Source organism: Pyrus communis, chromosome 1, assembly GCF_963583255.1.
Source record: "Pyrus communis chromosome 1, drPyrComm1.1, whole genome shotgun sequence".
NCBI classification, from domain to species: domain Eukaryota; kingdom Viridiplantae; phylum Streptophyta; class Magnoliopsida; order Rosales; family Rosaceae; genus Pyrus; species Pyrus communis.
Genome location: NC_084803.1, coordinates 37,494,006 through 37,510,364, shown reverse-complemented (window position 1 = coordinate 37,510,364; position 16,359 = coordinate 37,494,006). Strand labels below are relative to the sequence as shown.

Sequence of the window (16,359 nt, the reverse complement as noted above, 5' to 3'; positions counted from 1 at the left end):
GGCAATCCTATTTCTTTGTTTTTTCGTTAATCAAATAATATTCGTAATTTATAATCTGTTTGTTCGTATGTTTGTTATGTGTACCCTGATATTCTATTGTGGTGAGCATCACCATCATTTGAGGGTGGTGAGCAAAATTGCCCAAACTTAACTTTAGTGTATGCTACCAACACAAATTCAGCTTGACATGTGTCCTCTCACATAACTCTAATTAACTTTTATCATTATTAATATTTTTATGTCATAACAATTCCAAAATCTAACCATCCCATTCCATCTCGCTCTTCCTCACTCCTCCCCTCTCTCTCTCTCCAGTCTCCTCTCTATTATTTGAAAAATATTGCTAATCCAAGATCCCAAATCATCTAAATTGGGGTGGATGCACAGATGTGAAGGGGTGAATGAATAGATGAGGAGCGACCCCAACCCACCTCACCCAACCCAAATTATCTAACATCTCACACCGGGGTGAGGAAGTTGACGACCGTTGGGTTTCTATTTAATTTTTTATTATTTAATTTTAGTGTTTTAATTTACTTTTTTTTTTCAACAAACGATATTATCTACATTAAGAAGACTAAGTGACGAGAATCGAGCATAAGATATCTTTCATTTATAAGTAAAGATGAATATCACTAAACCCTAGTATTAAGTAGCTTTTAATTTATTTTTAAGAAATAAAAAAAATAGTATTTAATCAGAAAGTAGTTACGGTTATGTGATAAAGAAAGATTGGAGCAAAAACATAAGAAAAATAAAAATAAAGAAAGATTGGAGCAAAAACAAAAAATTAAGAAGAAACGGGAAAATAAACAACGGGAAGATCTGCCCGTCTGATTGTTAACAGTTAAGTTGGATTAAACTCCTTTATTCGCTGACCACATTGTTTATCCGCTGAAGGAGCTCAGATAAGAACCAATATGGAGCTCAGATATGAAATCCACATCAAGTATTTGAACCCTTGCATCCTTTGTACAAAATATTGAAGAAGATCGAGTTAAGAGGATTCAATTATTCAAACAAAATACATATATAGTATATACTATACAAAGAGAAACAGAAAATAAGACTCACAAAAGAAAACAAACCATGATCTTTTCTTCAACGCTCGATGATCTGCACCGCAAATGGATAGTGCCCAAATCTACACTTCTTTCGAATAGACGCAATCAATAATCATCGCCTTCTTTATCTTTTTTCTTCTCTTGTAAAATCTTACCCTTTCGGGTGGCAAAACACAAGTTACACAACAATATTCATCGTCCTCCTGAGGAAACGCTATGTGCTTAAGTAAGTAATGATTATTAAAAAAAGCAGCCCTCTGGATGGTATGAAAAATCAAGATGAGCCGGGTTCTTCCTGTTCTTTCTGAAATATGAACTGAGGATGATGAGTATGGTCTAGACTGTGATTACACACAAAGCATTTGCCTTTCCATATTTGATACATTGATGCTGACACATCTCCAGCACTCACATTTTGCAGTCGTAGATTCAGGAAAACAAGTTTTTCTAGGTATCCAATCGAGTCATCTACCTCGACCTAATTTAAGCAATATTTGAGAATCGATTGTTCAAGGTTAGGGGCTTCTGACAAGTTAGGGGTTGTCATCAGGCCATGTGAGTGACTGAGATTAAGGATTTTCTGTCTTGGAAGACACCGTTTCAAGGAGAAGTAATTAGTTCCTGTCAGGAACATAACAATCAGCACAATGGCGCTCTCCATATGGCGTTTCTAACAAAAATCGAATGCTCTTGTGAATAATCTTAAAGGATAAGTAAAAAAGCTATATATTGAGAATCATTACTCTCTTCTAGTTGTCTGCTATGTCATTCGCTATTGGTAGAAAACGATTGTGTATACGACGATTCTTCTCTGTTATTGTTTGCTTAGAGAGCCTTGTGCTTTTGTTTCCCCTCTGTGCAATACCTGCCACATAGCTCTGAAATGTTTTACACCTTATTGTCTTGTAGTTTCAAAAAAGTCATGTGCCCGAGTGGTCTGTGATGCCATGGAGGTTGCTGGGGTAGATATTTCTTCCCGCTGCACTCCTTTTACGTTGTCCCAAGATTAGAATTAGGAATTTATTGCGCGCGCAGGTTAGGCTTATACAAATTTTGTAAGAGAAGAGGTTGACATTAAGGAAGGGTAAACTAGGTAAGGGTGGCGTAAAATTGTTTGCCCTTGATTTGTTTAACTAGAAATTACAGGATGATCTCTTCCAATTTTGTGTCTACTAATTGGTCAAACACAGAGCAGCTAAAAGCTGCAAGATTCAGAGTGTTGGAAATTTGTTTTAGAATAGGAAGTAACAAAGATTATCATTCCATTTTTGTTCCCTGTCTTTGCTGCTTGTAACTTAAAACAATATGAAATCAAATGCAGTTAACAAATTACTATAGCTTGTATTGTGACATTTAAAATTTTTGTTCATTAGTCCTTGCGTGGCCCAATTACATACCGACACACGTGATTAGGTGGATCACTTTCTCATTTTTAAATTTCTTTGCTTAGAGTTTCATTTCACATGTAAATTCCTTGGTGAACAAATGTTTAGAGGAGAAAAACTTACTTACAACAAAGATGACATTCTGACAGTATCTCAAGTCAATCATGCATGCCATGAGGAGACATTTCTGTAGTTTATCCAAGCATGGTGGTGCATAATTGATTTGGGATACCATGGTAAATGCATTCCCATTGTATGAAAGGGAGATGCTCAAAACCTCAAAACACAATAATGGTGGAAATTCATATCATTTCTACGTTGAATGTTGAGAACTTGACTCAACAGGAAAAGGAAAATCTGACTCTGGCATGTAAGTAGACTATGGCAGAAGTGAGACTTAAAGCAACCATATCAGACTCTTTAAAGGGAAACATACCTAGTCTCCTCTATCTAAATCCATTAGACCTCTATAAATTAATAGCCTTGAGACCACAATTTTTTTTAATTAATTTAGCAAAATATTAAATAATTGATAAATTAATAAGTTATTAATTTAGTTTCTCATTTTACGAACTAACAACTTTATTGTTTAACCAAGTAAAATTTTGAATCTACTTATTTTCTAAAAATAGATTGTACATGGTTCTACTATGGAGCCCGTTTTCCGAAAAGAAGTTCTCAAAGAGGTGATGACATTGAATAATTTTTTATTGCAATATGAAAAAACCACATCAGAACTTTTTATCATATTAAGAAAAAGATAAGATCCAAGGTATCAATTTCTAGAAAAAAAACAAACAATCATTGAGTCATATTTTAGGAAGGCCTTATTGTCGAATCATAAGCACAATGTATCAGGAAATTATTAATTTACATATTATGCAGAATCTATATGAATTTTCTATAATATATTATCTTATGAATTTAGCGAATTATTAATTTTATATAATGTACCAGGAAATACACGTTTTCAATATCTTATTGATCGCGCACTTTCTAATCCGAATGCATAATAATAGAATAAGAAAAGTTTTCTCGTATAAATGTGTCAACATAGAAGTTACCCCAAATACTACGTCGCAGGAACTCAAGATTCGTTTGTAAGGAGTAGGCCTTGGAGGGAATCTAATTGCAGGATTTTCAGAAATACATGTTGTCCCACTGCTGTTACGCTGAAGTTGGTTTTGCTCTATAGGGGTTTTCAAACATCATCGGCTAACTCATGAGGACTGTTCCGGTTTTGTTTCCTTGATTGGTCTTATGACCTTGTTGTTCTGAGTTCGTAGAGCTTTCCCTCCTTTTGTTTAATATATTCATTCAATTAACAAATCAAAGACAATAAGCAAAGAGCAACAAATCCAACAAAGCCATGAGTATACATTCAGAAATAGATAACAAGAAAGAATAAAGGGACGATACTCACCAAGAAAACTGATGCTGATGTTTCTTTCCAACCATAAATGAATGATGCTGGATAAAGAACTGAGGAGGTTTCTCTTTATTTTAGCCAAAATGGGTGAGGAGAAGCAGATGCGGAATCTGCTGGATATGCTCTAAGTTTCACAACAGTTTCGAATGGTCCTCGGGCCTTGAATAATTTATGAAATGAACGCTCTGGCCCAAATGAATATTCAATATGTTCTGGATTCTCCTGTGTCTTTCGAAATTGAGCTTGATGAGTACGGTGCCCATGATTACTGAGAAAGTATTTTCCTGTCCACATTTGGTACTCTGATGCTGATAGTGACACATCTCCAGCAACAACATTATTCTGGCTAGAAGGAGGTCTTTCCGGCTCGTACACAAGCTGGATTCCGAATTCCTTTACCCGGACAAAATCATGCATCTCCACCGAAACACGTAATTCGTCCCCATACTCCAATTCGTTGTTTCCAAATCGAAAATGGCTTAGCCATAACATATCTTCCTTCTCAGTAGGCAAACCTACTGTGAGTGGGGAATAGGTCCACATAAGACCCTTGGTCTGATTACTGACTTTAATCAAATGCTGAACAGTAAGACGATATTCCAAGCCTGGTTCTTGTGCATATAACACACATGAATTCAAGCCTCGGATTTTGAGAATAGGATGTGAAGGTACAATAACTGACAGCACAGATCTATATATTATTGTGAAGCCAAATCCATCTGGAATCTTGCTTCCATGAAAGAAAATGCTATATATGCCACATTCATAGAGTACCTGTTTCATCAAGAATCTACAATTCAAATTTAACTATTCAAACAGTTAGGCCGAACTAGTTCATAGATATAATAATTAGAACAACCATACATGAGAGAGGAGACAGAGAAAGACCTGGACAGGAGCCTTCCTGATTGTACTGGTCAAGTAGTTGATCATTTCGACATCAGTGCTTGCTATGGATTTCAAATTGAACAGGCTCGTATATCTTGTCATTTCTAAGTCAGCGCTTCTTAGCGGTTTTATATTCAACAAGCTTTCAACTTCAACTAAATGCTCACAACCCCAAAAAAGTGATTCCAAGGATCTGAACAAGTTTGGTAAATTTGTTAATCTTTTCAATGATGTACAATATTTTGCTTCTAACCTCTTCAACCTTGGTGGGAGCTCTGGAACCATTTCGAGGTTTGTGCAATTATCTAACAAAAGAGTCTCGAGCATAATAAGACTCTTTATTTTTTGTGGTAGGCACAAAATTGGGTTACCAATTAGATTCAAATACTTCAACGAAGATAGTGTACACAGATCATTGGGAACCCCTGACACGTTGCAGTAAGACAGATTTAAGCTTCCCAAGCAACGTGGTAAACTTGCCAGTGAGAAACTGGTTGATTGAAGAGTCTTTCTCGGCCATGCCCACATCCAGCAATACCTGATAGGTGTCCATGATAAAGTTGATAACAGTCTAAGTTTATTCATATCCCTAGATGTAGCGTGTAAATCAATAACCGTGGCACTGTCATGAGGACCAAGCTTTGAGCAACCAGTAAGAATAAGCTCCTCAAGAGACCCCAACATGCTCATTCTTTTTGGAAGCTTCATAAGACTTTTGCAGTCTTTTAGATTCAAGAAAACAAGTTTCCCCAAGTTTCCAATGGATTCATCAACATCAACCAAATTAATGCAATCCTTAAGAATTAGTTTCTCAAGGTTAGGGAGTCCGGACAAGTCAGATGTTGTCCTAAGGCCATGTGAATGACTGAGATTAAGAATTTTCAATCTTGTAAGAATCTGTATCAAATAGAAGTCATTAGTTGCCATGAATACACAGTTTAATTTCACTGAAATTTATTTTTGTTTGTGTGTATTGAGAGAGAGAGAGAGAGAGAGAGAGAGTAAGAGAGATTAGATGATACCTTGGTTCCGTTCCAAACATGTTGCAAACTGCTCTTCCGTAAGTCAAGAACAACTAGATTTTGTAAGATTAACATAGCCAAAATGCAGTATTAAATCTAAGCTCACTTGTACTCAATCTGTAAATATGACTCACGATTCAAAACAATCATAAACAGTCCAGATTATGCTCCCACTTTTCAAAAGATCACAACACATAACAATCTTCATTGAAAAGCAACATTTTAAAGACTGAAATAAAAATTCATTAACTATAAACTTTAAAACAGACAAACTGTTTTTCAAAGTATCAAATGAATCAAAATTTCTAACATAGTCTATCTCCAATACTGCAATACTTTCAAAACTTAAAGCATTCAGTCTCGGGACAAAGACACTTTATTAAAACACAAAATCAAACTAGCAAACTAGCTATAACTTAACCTCAGTTTGTCAGAGCTGCATTTATTCATCTATTCTTCACAGCTGCAACTCCAAAGCCTCAAAACATGCTTGATTACTCCCACTGATCAAAACTTTCCAGCACTCCCATTAAAGAAACATGCTTTCTAAATTCTCCAACAGGCAGTGCCTTAGTTAACGGATCAGCAAGCATCATTGTAGTGCTTATGTGCTGTACTTCGATAGTTCCTTTCTTGACTTGCTCTCTGACCTTAAGAAATTTGACATCCATCAAGCGTGAAGCTGAAGTCCGCCTATTGTTCTTGGCAAAGAATACAGCCGAGTTGTTATCACAGAACATCTTAATAGGCTTCTGGATCGATTCTACAACCTTTAAATCTGTTAAGAAATTCTTTAACCATGCTGCTTGCTTCATGCCTTCAAAGCAAGCTACAAACTCAGCCTCCATAGTAGATGTAGCTATAACAGTTTGTTTTGCACTTTTCCATGAAACTGCCCCTCCATTAAGCATGAAGATATAACCCCCAGTTGACTTCCTATCATCCACATCTCCAGCCAAATCCGAATCTGTATATCCCATAAGTTCCAAAGAATTGGTTCTACCATATACTAACATATGATTCTTGGTTCTCTGCAAGTATCGCAGAACCTTCTTGGCTGCTACCCAATGTGCTTCACCTGCATTTGCTTGAAATCTGCCTAGCAAGCCAACAATAAAGGCAATATCAGGCCTTGTACATATAGTTGCATACATGAGACTTCCAACTAAAGAAGCATAAGGTTTAGCTTGCATTCTCTTTGCTTCCAAATCAGTTTTTGGACATTGACTCTTCGAGAACTTATCACCTTTATTGACCGGAACTTGACCACTATTGCAACTTTCCATATGAAATCTCATCAAGATTCTGTCAATGTATGCCTTTTGAGATAAACCGAGAAGCCTCTTTTGCCTATCTCGAACAATCTCTATTCCTAATACATAATGTGCTTCACCAAGGTCCTTCATCTCAAAGTTGTCACTGAGCATTCTTTTAGTACTTTGAAGCAATTGAGGACATGAGCTTGCAAGAAGGATGTCATCAACATAAAGTACCAAGAAAATGAATTTGGATCCTGAGAATTTAATATATATGCAATCATCCAACTTGTTTTCGACAAAACCTTGTGCAGAGACAATTTGATCGAATTTCATGTACCATTGCCTTGATGCTTGTTTTAAGCCGTATATTGACTTATTGAGCTTGCATACCATACTTTCCTTCCCCCTTTCAACAAATCCAACAGGTTGCTTCATATAAATGTCTTCTTGTAGATCGCCATTAAGAAAAGCTGTTTTTACATCCATTTGATGTAACTCAAGATCAAAATAAGCAGCCAAAGACATTATAACTCGCATAGAATCTTTAGAGGAAACTGGAGAGAAAGTGTCATTATAGTCGATTCCCTCTCTCTGAGTAAACCCCTTAGCAACCAACCGTGCTTTATATCTCTCAATTCTTCCATTAGCATCCCTTTTAGTTTTATATACCCACTTGCAACCTATTGGCCGAATTTCAGAGTTTGAATCTACCAGTGTCCATACTTGATTTTTGAACATAGATTCTAACTCATCCTTCATAGCATTATTCCATAGAACTGATTGAGGACTTTCAATTGCTTGAGTATATGTAAGAGGGTCATCACTGTCACCTATGTCGAACTCACTCTCTTGCAAATACACATAGTCACTTGTTGCAGTGGATTTTCGGGCTCTTGTTGATTTTCTGATTTCAACATGAGATGGAACTGATACTGGTGGTTCTTCAAAAGAAGTCAATATTTCAGGTTGTGCTAATTGATCGACTGCTGCAGTGTTGTCAACTTGAACCCCCAATTCTTCACTCATATCCTCTGTAGCAGGCGTCAATGGATTAGAAAACAATGAAACATGAGTGTAGTCCATTGCCACAAGGTCATCACCATCTTGATGTATCTCTTGAAATACAAAAGCTTCCCTTGACAAATGTGAGACATCTTGATCTTCCAAAAAAACTGCATTATTTGTTTCCTGGATCCGAGTGTGACTTTGTGGGATATAGAACCTGTATCCTTTTGATTTCTCGGGATAACCAATGAAGTAACATGATTGAGTCCTTGGATCCAGCTTTCTTTCATTAGGATTATAGAACCTAGCTTCCGCTTTACAACCCCAAACATGGAAATAAGTAAAACTGGGAACTCTCCCATGCCATAACTCATAAGGTGTGGTAGATACTGCCGTACTTGGAACTTGATTCAATATATGATTAGCTGTTTTCAAAGCTTCTCCCCACAGAAATCCTGGCAATTTTGATCTTGACATCATACTTCTTACCATACCAATGAGGGTCCTGTTTCTTCTTTCAGAGACACCATTCTGTTGAGGCGTTCCAGGTGTGGTGTACTGCGCCACAATCCCATTCTTCTCGAGATAGAGCGCAAATTGACCCTTTTGTTGCCCGGATTCAGTGTACCTGCCAAAGTATTCACCTCCCCTATCTGATCTAACAATTTTTATGACCTTCCCTAACTGTTTTTCTACTTCTGTTCTATATTTGACAAAACAACTAAGGGCTTCTGATTTCTCTGTAATAAGAAAAGTATAACCAAGCCTAGAAAAATCATCAATGAAGTTGACAAAATACCTATGACCACAAATTGTTTTGACTGGGAAAGGACCACAAATGTCAGTGTGTATGATCTCTAATAGCCCTTGACTTCTCTTAGCATCCATTTTTCTGAAATTAGTCATTTTACCCTTTAAACAGTCAACACATTCATTTGCAGAAGTAAAATCTAATTTTGGAATCAATTCTGCCTTTGAAAGTTTCATTATTCTTTCTTTAGAAATGTGCCCTAGCCTCTTATGCCAAAGAATATAAGAAGTGTCAGTTCCTAGCATTCTTTTGAAACCAACATTCAAAATTGAGTGATCATTTGACTCTATTGAACATTCTAAACTCCACAGATTGTCAAATAGAAGGGCAGTACCTAAAACAGAATCTAGACAGTTCTTTTTAAAGATTTTCAAACACTCATCATTAGCAAAGAAAGCAAAACCGTCTTTGACAATTTTGGAGGCAGAAATTAAGTTTCTTCTCATCTTTGGCACATAGAGCACATCTTTTAATTTTAAAACAAAACCAGAAGTTAACTTTAAATTCACAATCCCTATCGAATGAACTGTAACCCTTGTCCCTTCCCCTACATAGACATTGTATAAAGTATCATCAACTTCCTTTTGTTTTTGAAAACCATTTAAAGAGTTAGTTATATGTACTGAGCATCCAGTGTCAAACCACCAAGAATCAACAGGTACTTCACAAAGGTTTGATTCAACACAGACAAGTACTTGTTCCTTTTCTTTACTCTTCACATAATCTTTGAAAATTTCACAGTTGACTTTTAAATGCCCTTTAGTCTTGCACCAAAAACATTTTAGTTTAGACACATCTTTAGGTCTAGGTTTAAAGTTGATAGATTTTCTAGGGGAGTTATTTACTTTAGCAGACATATTGAATTTGTTAGAATTCTTAGTGAATTTAGAATTCTTACCAGGACCTGAAGAGCTGCCATTATTGAATGCTCTCTTCTCTCGACCAGATTGCACATAATTTGCTTCTTCGATCTCCTTGCCTTTCTCTTGCTTCTGTCGAGTTTCCTCTTGCACACATTGTGCAATCAATTCATCTAATCCCCAGTTCTTGTCCTGAGTGTTGTAAGAGACCTTTAATTGATTATACTTGGTAGGGAGGGCTTGAAGAATCATGAATACAAGCTGCTTTTCACCAATGTTAATGTCCATGGAGTTTAGCTTCTCGGCAGCATCTGACATTTTCATTATATGGTCCCTTATTGAACCAGTGCCTTCAATCTTGTATTGAGTCAACACAGACATATACTGGCTTACTTCTGCCTTCTCGGACTCCTTAAATTTCATTTCAATTGCAGCCAAATATTCCACAGCAAGATCTGGTTTCTTAATTCCCCCTCTGATAGTGTCAGTCATTCCAGCTTCTATGATGGAAAGTGCTACCTTATTAGCTCTTGACCACCTCTCAAAATCTGACTTCTCAGCTCTGGTGCTTTGATCACTCATAACAGGCTTGGGATTTTCAATTGCTATATCAAACTCATTGAGAGTCAATAGCAAGTTGATATCCCTCCTCCACTTCTTGTAATTACTACCGCCTGTGAGGATCGGAATATTTGCCAAGTTTAAGGTCTTCATTGATATTGCAGACATCGATGAACCTGAAATCACCAAATGAACATTCAAAGTTCTGATTTCGTTTCACAGTCTATTGCACATCAAAGCTTTATAACCAATATCCATATATACAATCTTAACAACAACCAGTTGATAAGCGCATATAGGATTATTGATTTTAGAGTAGATCATAAACTGATCACCATATATTCAGAACCAACCATCACACTGATTTGTTCCATACATCTCAGTTTATGATCTGATGAACGACAATAAATTTAACCAGATATAATCATCTTACGAATGACTTCTTTCATTACACAGATCATTTAAGATGCAATATTTCAGAGGCTAAATCATATGCTAAGAACGACTTCTTTCATGTTCATCAAAATTATTATACAAATCTCCATACAAGATTCTTAAATATTCATATTTCTGATCCGAGTTTTGAAGATTACATACCTTTTAAAGAGACAACCATCAATACACAGCAGCGGAAACAATTTTGGACATGTATTGAACACTCAGTAACAAGATTTGATTTACTCAGATTGCAAATAAGTGGGTCAGAATGAGAGGGACGAGTTAGAGTTCTCTTTTGCAGAAGAACAAAACTCAGAAAACCCCCAACTGAAAGTCGCATCGATTTCGAATACCGACAGTCATATTAAACTAACCTAATTTTATTAAAACGCGCCGTTTTAAAAGAAATTGTTTTGAGATTCAAAACCGGTTTCGAAACCTGATTATGGTGATTTTCATTGACCCGTGCTTGATTGATTTTAAGAGCTTAAATCCAAGGCTCTGATACCACATGTAAGATTAACATAGCCAAGATCTAGATTAAAGCCACAATAAACACAATCAAGAGAGCACAAAACCTGTTTAGACATGAACAGACATAATCACACTAACCTGATGAACCTCCATTGGAAAATGCCATTGCAGCGGATGTCCAGATTCTGTTTGCTGCAACTCTTCTCCTCTCTGGCAGAACTCTTAATGCTCTAACTAAGAATAGGACTTAGTTCTTGACTGAGCTTGTCCCCGAGAGCAGAGATTACAGCATATATATATATACATACACCTCTCCTAATCCAATGAGGATTTCCTATTAAAATCCTTGTGGGAAACAACTTGTGTTTTCCTATATCAGTTTCCTACTGCAATAAAATCCTTTATTGACAGGAACTGACATTCATCTTCTATAAGACTTTCTTATCCTTATTGGATCTGAATAGCTAATGCCCGATCATCTTATCTCATGTTTATACTCTTACAGATTTTCCATACAAAAATTGGCTGGTATTGATTTTAAAGAGAATCCTCGCCAAGACAGCCATATTAATTTTTTTGGAAAATCTTCATAGCTTCCACTCAACTTTACATTATCAAGCAGAAGTAGTTCAAGATTGAGCATCTTTGTAAATGCCTTTGTTTCAAATGTTGAGGGACAGTGGAGCATGAGGCCCTTAATACTTCTCGTGCCCTGCCACCAAATAAGAGCATTGGATAAGTTACTAGTCACATGTAGAACACCAACGCAAATAAATACAGTTAAAGATCATGTTTCTTACCGTTAAATTTCTCAAAACGTCACTTGCTTCTTTTTTATGCCTCAGAGTAGTGCGTTTTCCAGGGTCCTCAGGTGATTCGTCGCAAATTATTGCCTTTCCCATGTTTTCAAGCAATTGATGCATGGTTAACTTGTTGCGGGCATTAATTTCCACAAGGCATCTATCAACTAGGTGTTGAAGTCCAACTTCTGTCGCAAAATCACATTCATCAAGGGTTGTAGTTGCAAGATCCTTGTCTTTTCCTATGAAGAAACAGGCTATATGGAGGAATAAACATTTATCATGATCTTGTAAAGAATCAAAACTTATGCAAAGAATCTTTTGAAATTTTCCCTCAGTAATCACGTCTAAGGTGGGTACTGCATTTTCCTTTAACTTGCGTACTACATTTTCCCATACATTTGCTGTTTTTCCAAATAGAGAAGATCCCAGAACTTGAAGAGCTAATGGAACCCCTCCACAACATTTTACTAGGTGTCTTGAATGCTCCATGTAATCTTCTTGAGGATGGGGTTGTCCGAAGGCATGCCAACTGAAAAGCTTAAGTGATTGATGCACAAGCAATCCTTCAACCTTAAGCCTTACACAAACTTCATGAGCCTTTAACAAATGTTGATGTCTAGTTGTTATGATAATTTTACTTCCAGGATGGAACCAGTCTCGCATTCCAAGAACTGCATTGAACTGTTCTGAGTTCTCCACATCATCAAGAACAATAAGAACTCTTTTGCAACGTACAACCCGTTTGATCTTTACCATTCCTTCATCAACGCTGTATATTTTTTCCATTTTCCTCTTTTGGAGGATATCTGAAAGAAGGTTCCTTTGCAAGTGAACAAAACCATTGGCTTGTTTGGAAGTTTCCCTAATATCTGAAAGAAAGCTGCTAGCTTGAAATTTGGAGAAGTTTTGGTTATAAGCAATTTTAGCAATGGTGGTCTTGCCTATTCCACCCATTCCATGGATGACAGCTACTCCAACATCATTTGATCCATCTTCCAGCCACATGTTTAGGCTTTCCACATAATCACTTCTTCCAATCACATAGGGATCAACTCTTAATCTCCTATTCCTCATGTAGTCCAGTTTATTTCCAATCGTTTCGACAATATTTTTGATAAACTGCGACGCGTACCTATATGTTATTGATATCAAAAAATATGAGGCACAATAAGTTCTTTCTTTTCAGACCAAAAGAAAAAACATGAGCAAGTTATTTATTTTTTATTTTTATTTTTTAAAGAAAAGCTAAAACTTTCACAAGCTTGGGACTAGCATCTGATTTACTTGACTGAATATAGGAGGGAATGAAAAATTACCGTTCTCCTAAAACCATCCCTCCCAGGTCTGTTACTTCTCTAAGAGCTCGTCTCCACTCCTCCACCTTGTCTATCTCGTCCTTGAAGTGCTCTTCATGTCTAGTAAATGATTCTGCAAAACTGCCCGTCTGCTTCCTGACATCTGATGGTTCCACATCATAGAAAACCGGGATAACCATGTGTCCATCTGTTCTTTTACGTTCCATGATGATAGCAAGTTCATTCAGGCACCACCTGGAAGAGGCGTAGTCCTTGGAGAAAACTATGACTGATACTCGTGACTCTTGTATTGCTGTCTGTAGCCCCCGTTCAATGTTTGCTCCTCTCTCAATTTCATCATCATCTCTAAATGTGTGGATTCCTGCCAACTTCAAAGCACTGTAGAGGTGATCTGTAAAGCCCTTGCGTGTATCTGCGCCTCTGAAACTCAAGAATGCATCATATGTGCACCGGTAAGAGGACGAAGAAGCGTTCTGCTGCTCGGTGCTCATTGCAGCTATTTAATGGAGTCTATCTGTTGCAGTGAATGCATGAAGAGTTATTATCTACAAATTGGAATGCAAATTGAGAATATATTCTCCAGCTACCAAACACATCTGATTTTACACTGAGATGCCAAACATATTACAGGTCCAATATTAGATGTATGTAAGAAATTATAAACATAATAATAGTGCAAGAGACACCAGTTATTGTTAACCAAGTCACAATGCAAATTCTTATTTGTTGTAAAATGTGAACAGAAAACGTGTTGAAACATTGCCACGAAATTTGGGATATAAAAAATTGATGCAAAAACAAATAAGTTGATGTCTTGTATTACCTAAAAGGAAAAAAAAAAAAAACAAATTGGTGTCTCTAGTAAGAGTAAATTCATCATATCGTCAAACAAGAATATTATTCGTTATTTTATTTCATTTTTTTGTGGTAAAAATGGACTAAACTTTTGTTAGGCATGTATATGTGACTTGGCTCTAGTATGCTTACTTGTATTATGAAAGTCTAATTAGATATGGAATTTTTCAAATTACTATACTCTAAAGTTGGCTATAGTAATAAATACGAGAAACTGTTAATGTGGCTTTCGAAGAGAATAAGACTACATTTTTTGAGCACATGTAGGACAAAGGGTTAGTTTTGTATGTTGCTAGCATAAGACATTGCTAGCTATTTTAAACATTCCATGACCTTTTAGTTTGCTTTGTGTGCAACATTAGAGGAATATAAGCTAATTTTAGAATTGAATGGATGAATTGTGAATAAACGATGTCTTTGCTTTTTACTAATTCCATTTGTTTCTCCTTTAAGTTAATTATTTTTTGTGTTTGAGGGACTTTAAGTTAATTGTTTTGTAGTTGCATGATTGAAAGTGTTTATACAAATTGTAAAAACAAAACCAAAATCATTGGACTTACACAGAGAGAGACTTGAGACAATTCGTACTAAAAAGATAGGAAGCTATCACCACACTTTCCACATTATATCAATTGTGAGCAATACAAAGAAATATAAAAAATACTTGAAAGAAAATAAAGTTATAATAAAAAATATTTTGCTAAGCTCGCATGGTTAAAGAAAGGATTTATAAAGCTCTTATTTCTTTCTTTCTTTCTTTCTGTTCGTCTTTTGGAATTCTTCTACAGTACACTGGAGTATTGCATATTTGGGCACTTAGAGCCATTACACTCAACCAGATTGGATCTAACATATCTAAATGCCCGAGAACTCCGATGTATTGTAGGCAGGCCCATCTTCAATTGGTTACCCAGTTTTTTGCATCCAAATTATTTATATCTCATTGGAAGAAATAAATATTTAGGGTCTGAGCTTATATAATTGTACAAAGCAGTTAGATTTGTCCTGCAGCCCTTTTTCAGGAGTAAGGGGAGTGTGGTGGGATTTGGCTGAGGTATAGGTTCAATTGGTGTAGTTATTTCAATTGGGTAATTTTGGGGTTTGTAGTGTGTTTGATTGATGATTATTTGGGTTATTGATTTTTTTTTTCCTGGTACATTTCATTACTCTACAATTTCCGACTAAACTTAAGAAGAAATGTACGACTATTTACGCTATGTTTGGATAAGAGAAATAAACATGAAATTTTGGTAAAAGTCAGAATTTATAAATTGACAGGCACCAATTCTCTTGTTTGGATTCATAAACAAAGAAATTTAGAATTTCCACATGGACAAAAAACTTGGAATTTGGGACCTCCAAATCCCAGGTTCAAATTCCATGTAAATAGGTGTCATTTCTCAATTTCTATGATTGAGAGTTTAAAAATAATAAATTCCGTATTCAATTCCATTGTTCTTTTAGGTTAACCAAATAAGAAAATTTACAAATTCTAGAAAATAAAATCTCGTCATTTCAATTTCCGTCATTTTTAAATTTCTTCACCCAAACATAATGTTAAATTCTTTGATCGATTCCACCACTTTTCCAAAATATGTCTTTTGAATTATATTTTTTATTTTGATACATGAATAAATTGTTTTTTTTTCTACGACTTGAATTTAGCTCCGCAAATTGTTCCTTTTTTATATATTTTTTTTTGTTCTGTGTAAGAATGTGTACAACTCTCTTACGATTACAAAGCTAAGATGAAATAAGAGTATACTGAAATTGAATAGCAAAAAAAGAATAGGAAGCCATGAAATCGTTGGTGTAATTTGAGTTTGAGATGGTTCATTTTTGTGTAGCATTTGGAGTAGCATGGTTGGAAAGTGAAATTGTATAAATTTCATTGTTTCAACAGTATAGGATATAGTTTTTGAATAACACTGGGGTGGTTATTGAATAAAGTAATGCTATTCATACCATGATTTTGTACCACATTTCTATATCATCTTAGATGACATTTGATGTGGACAACCACATCATTTGAATTAATCAGATTTTTAAATTTAGTTCATTATTTAATAAACTAATTATTAAGAAAAACTAGTTAATTAAATAATGATTGTGATATACGGGGAGTCTTTCTCCTTTCTTTTCTTGGGTTTTGCAAATTTTTCAAATGATGTGACTATTTACATCAGATG

General features: G+C 35.7%; 3 protein-coding genes across 3 annotated transcripts; all 3 read right to left on the bottom strand.

Annotated features, from left to right (window-relative positions):
• Window positions 1-3,770: 3,770 nt before the first annotated feature.
• LOC137727072 (disease resistance protein RPV1-like) lies at window positions 3,771-5,863 on the bottom strand. Its single transcript, XM_068466014.1, has 3 exons — window positions 5,789-5,863; window positions 4,767-5,663; window positions 3,771-4,652 (listed from the first exon to the last, which is right to left on the bottom strand). The coding sequence occupies exons 1-3, from the start codon at window positions 5,861-5,863 to the stop codon at window positions 3,948-3,950; spliced, it is 1,677 nt and encodes a 558-aa protein (XP_068322115.1). The 3' UTR covers window positions 3,771-3,947.
• Window positions 5,864-11,695: 5,832 nt separating this feature from the next.
• LOC137727052 (disease resistance protein RPV1-like) lies at window positions 11,696-13,297 on the bottom strand. The gene is made up of 2 exons (XM_068465998.1): window positions 11,997-13,297; window positions 11,696-11,908 (listed from the first exon to the last, which is right to left on the bottom strand). The coding sequence occupies exons 1-2, from the start codon at window positions 13,071-13,073 to the stop codon at window positions 11,696-11,698; spliced, it is 1,290 nt and encodes a 429-aa protein (XP_068322099.1). The 5' UTR covers window positions 13,074-13,297.
• Window positions 13,298-13,311: 14 nt separating this feature from the next.
• Window positions 13,312-13,806, bottom strand: LOC137727043 (TMV resistance protein N-like). Its single transcript, XM_068465987.1, has one exon. It carries the CDS (start codon window positions 13,804-13,806, stop codon window positions 13,312-13,314), a length of 495 nt encoding a protein of 164 aa, XP_068322088.1.
• Window positions 13,807-16,359: the final 2,553 nt, after the last annotated feature.

Coding starts and splice junctions, on each gene's coding strand:
- LOC137727052 (XM_068465998.1), bottom strand. CDS start 13,073: ATGAGGAATAGGAGATTAAGAGTTGATCCCTATGTGATTGGAAGAAGT. Junction 11,909..11,996: donor ACGTTTTGAGAAATTTAACG/GTAAGAAACATG, acceptor ATTTGGTGGCAG/GGCACGAGAAGTATTAAGGG.
- LOC137727043 (XM_068465987.1), bottom strand. CDS start 13,806: ATGAGCACCGAGCAGCAGAACGCTTCTTCGTCCTCTTACCGGTGCACA.
- LOC137727072 (XM_068466014.1), bottom strand. CDS start 5,863: ATGTTAATCTTACAAAATCTAGTTGTTCTTGACTTACGGAAGAGCAGT. Junction 5,664..5,788: donor ATGTTTGGAACGGAACCAAG/GTATCATCTAAT, acceptor TATTTGATACAG/ATTCTTACAAGATTGAAAAT. Junction 4,653..4,766: donor TCAGGAAGGCTCCTGTCCAG/GTCTTTCTCTGT, acceptor TTGATGAAACAG/GTACTCTATGAATGTGGCAT.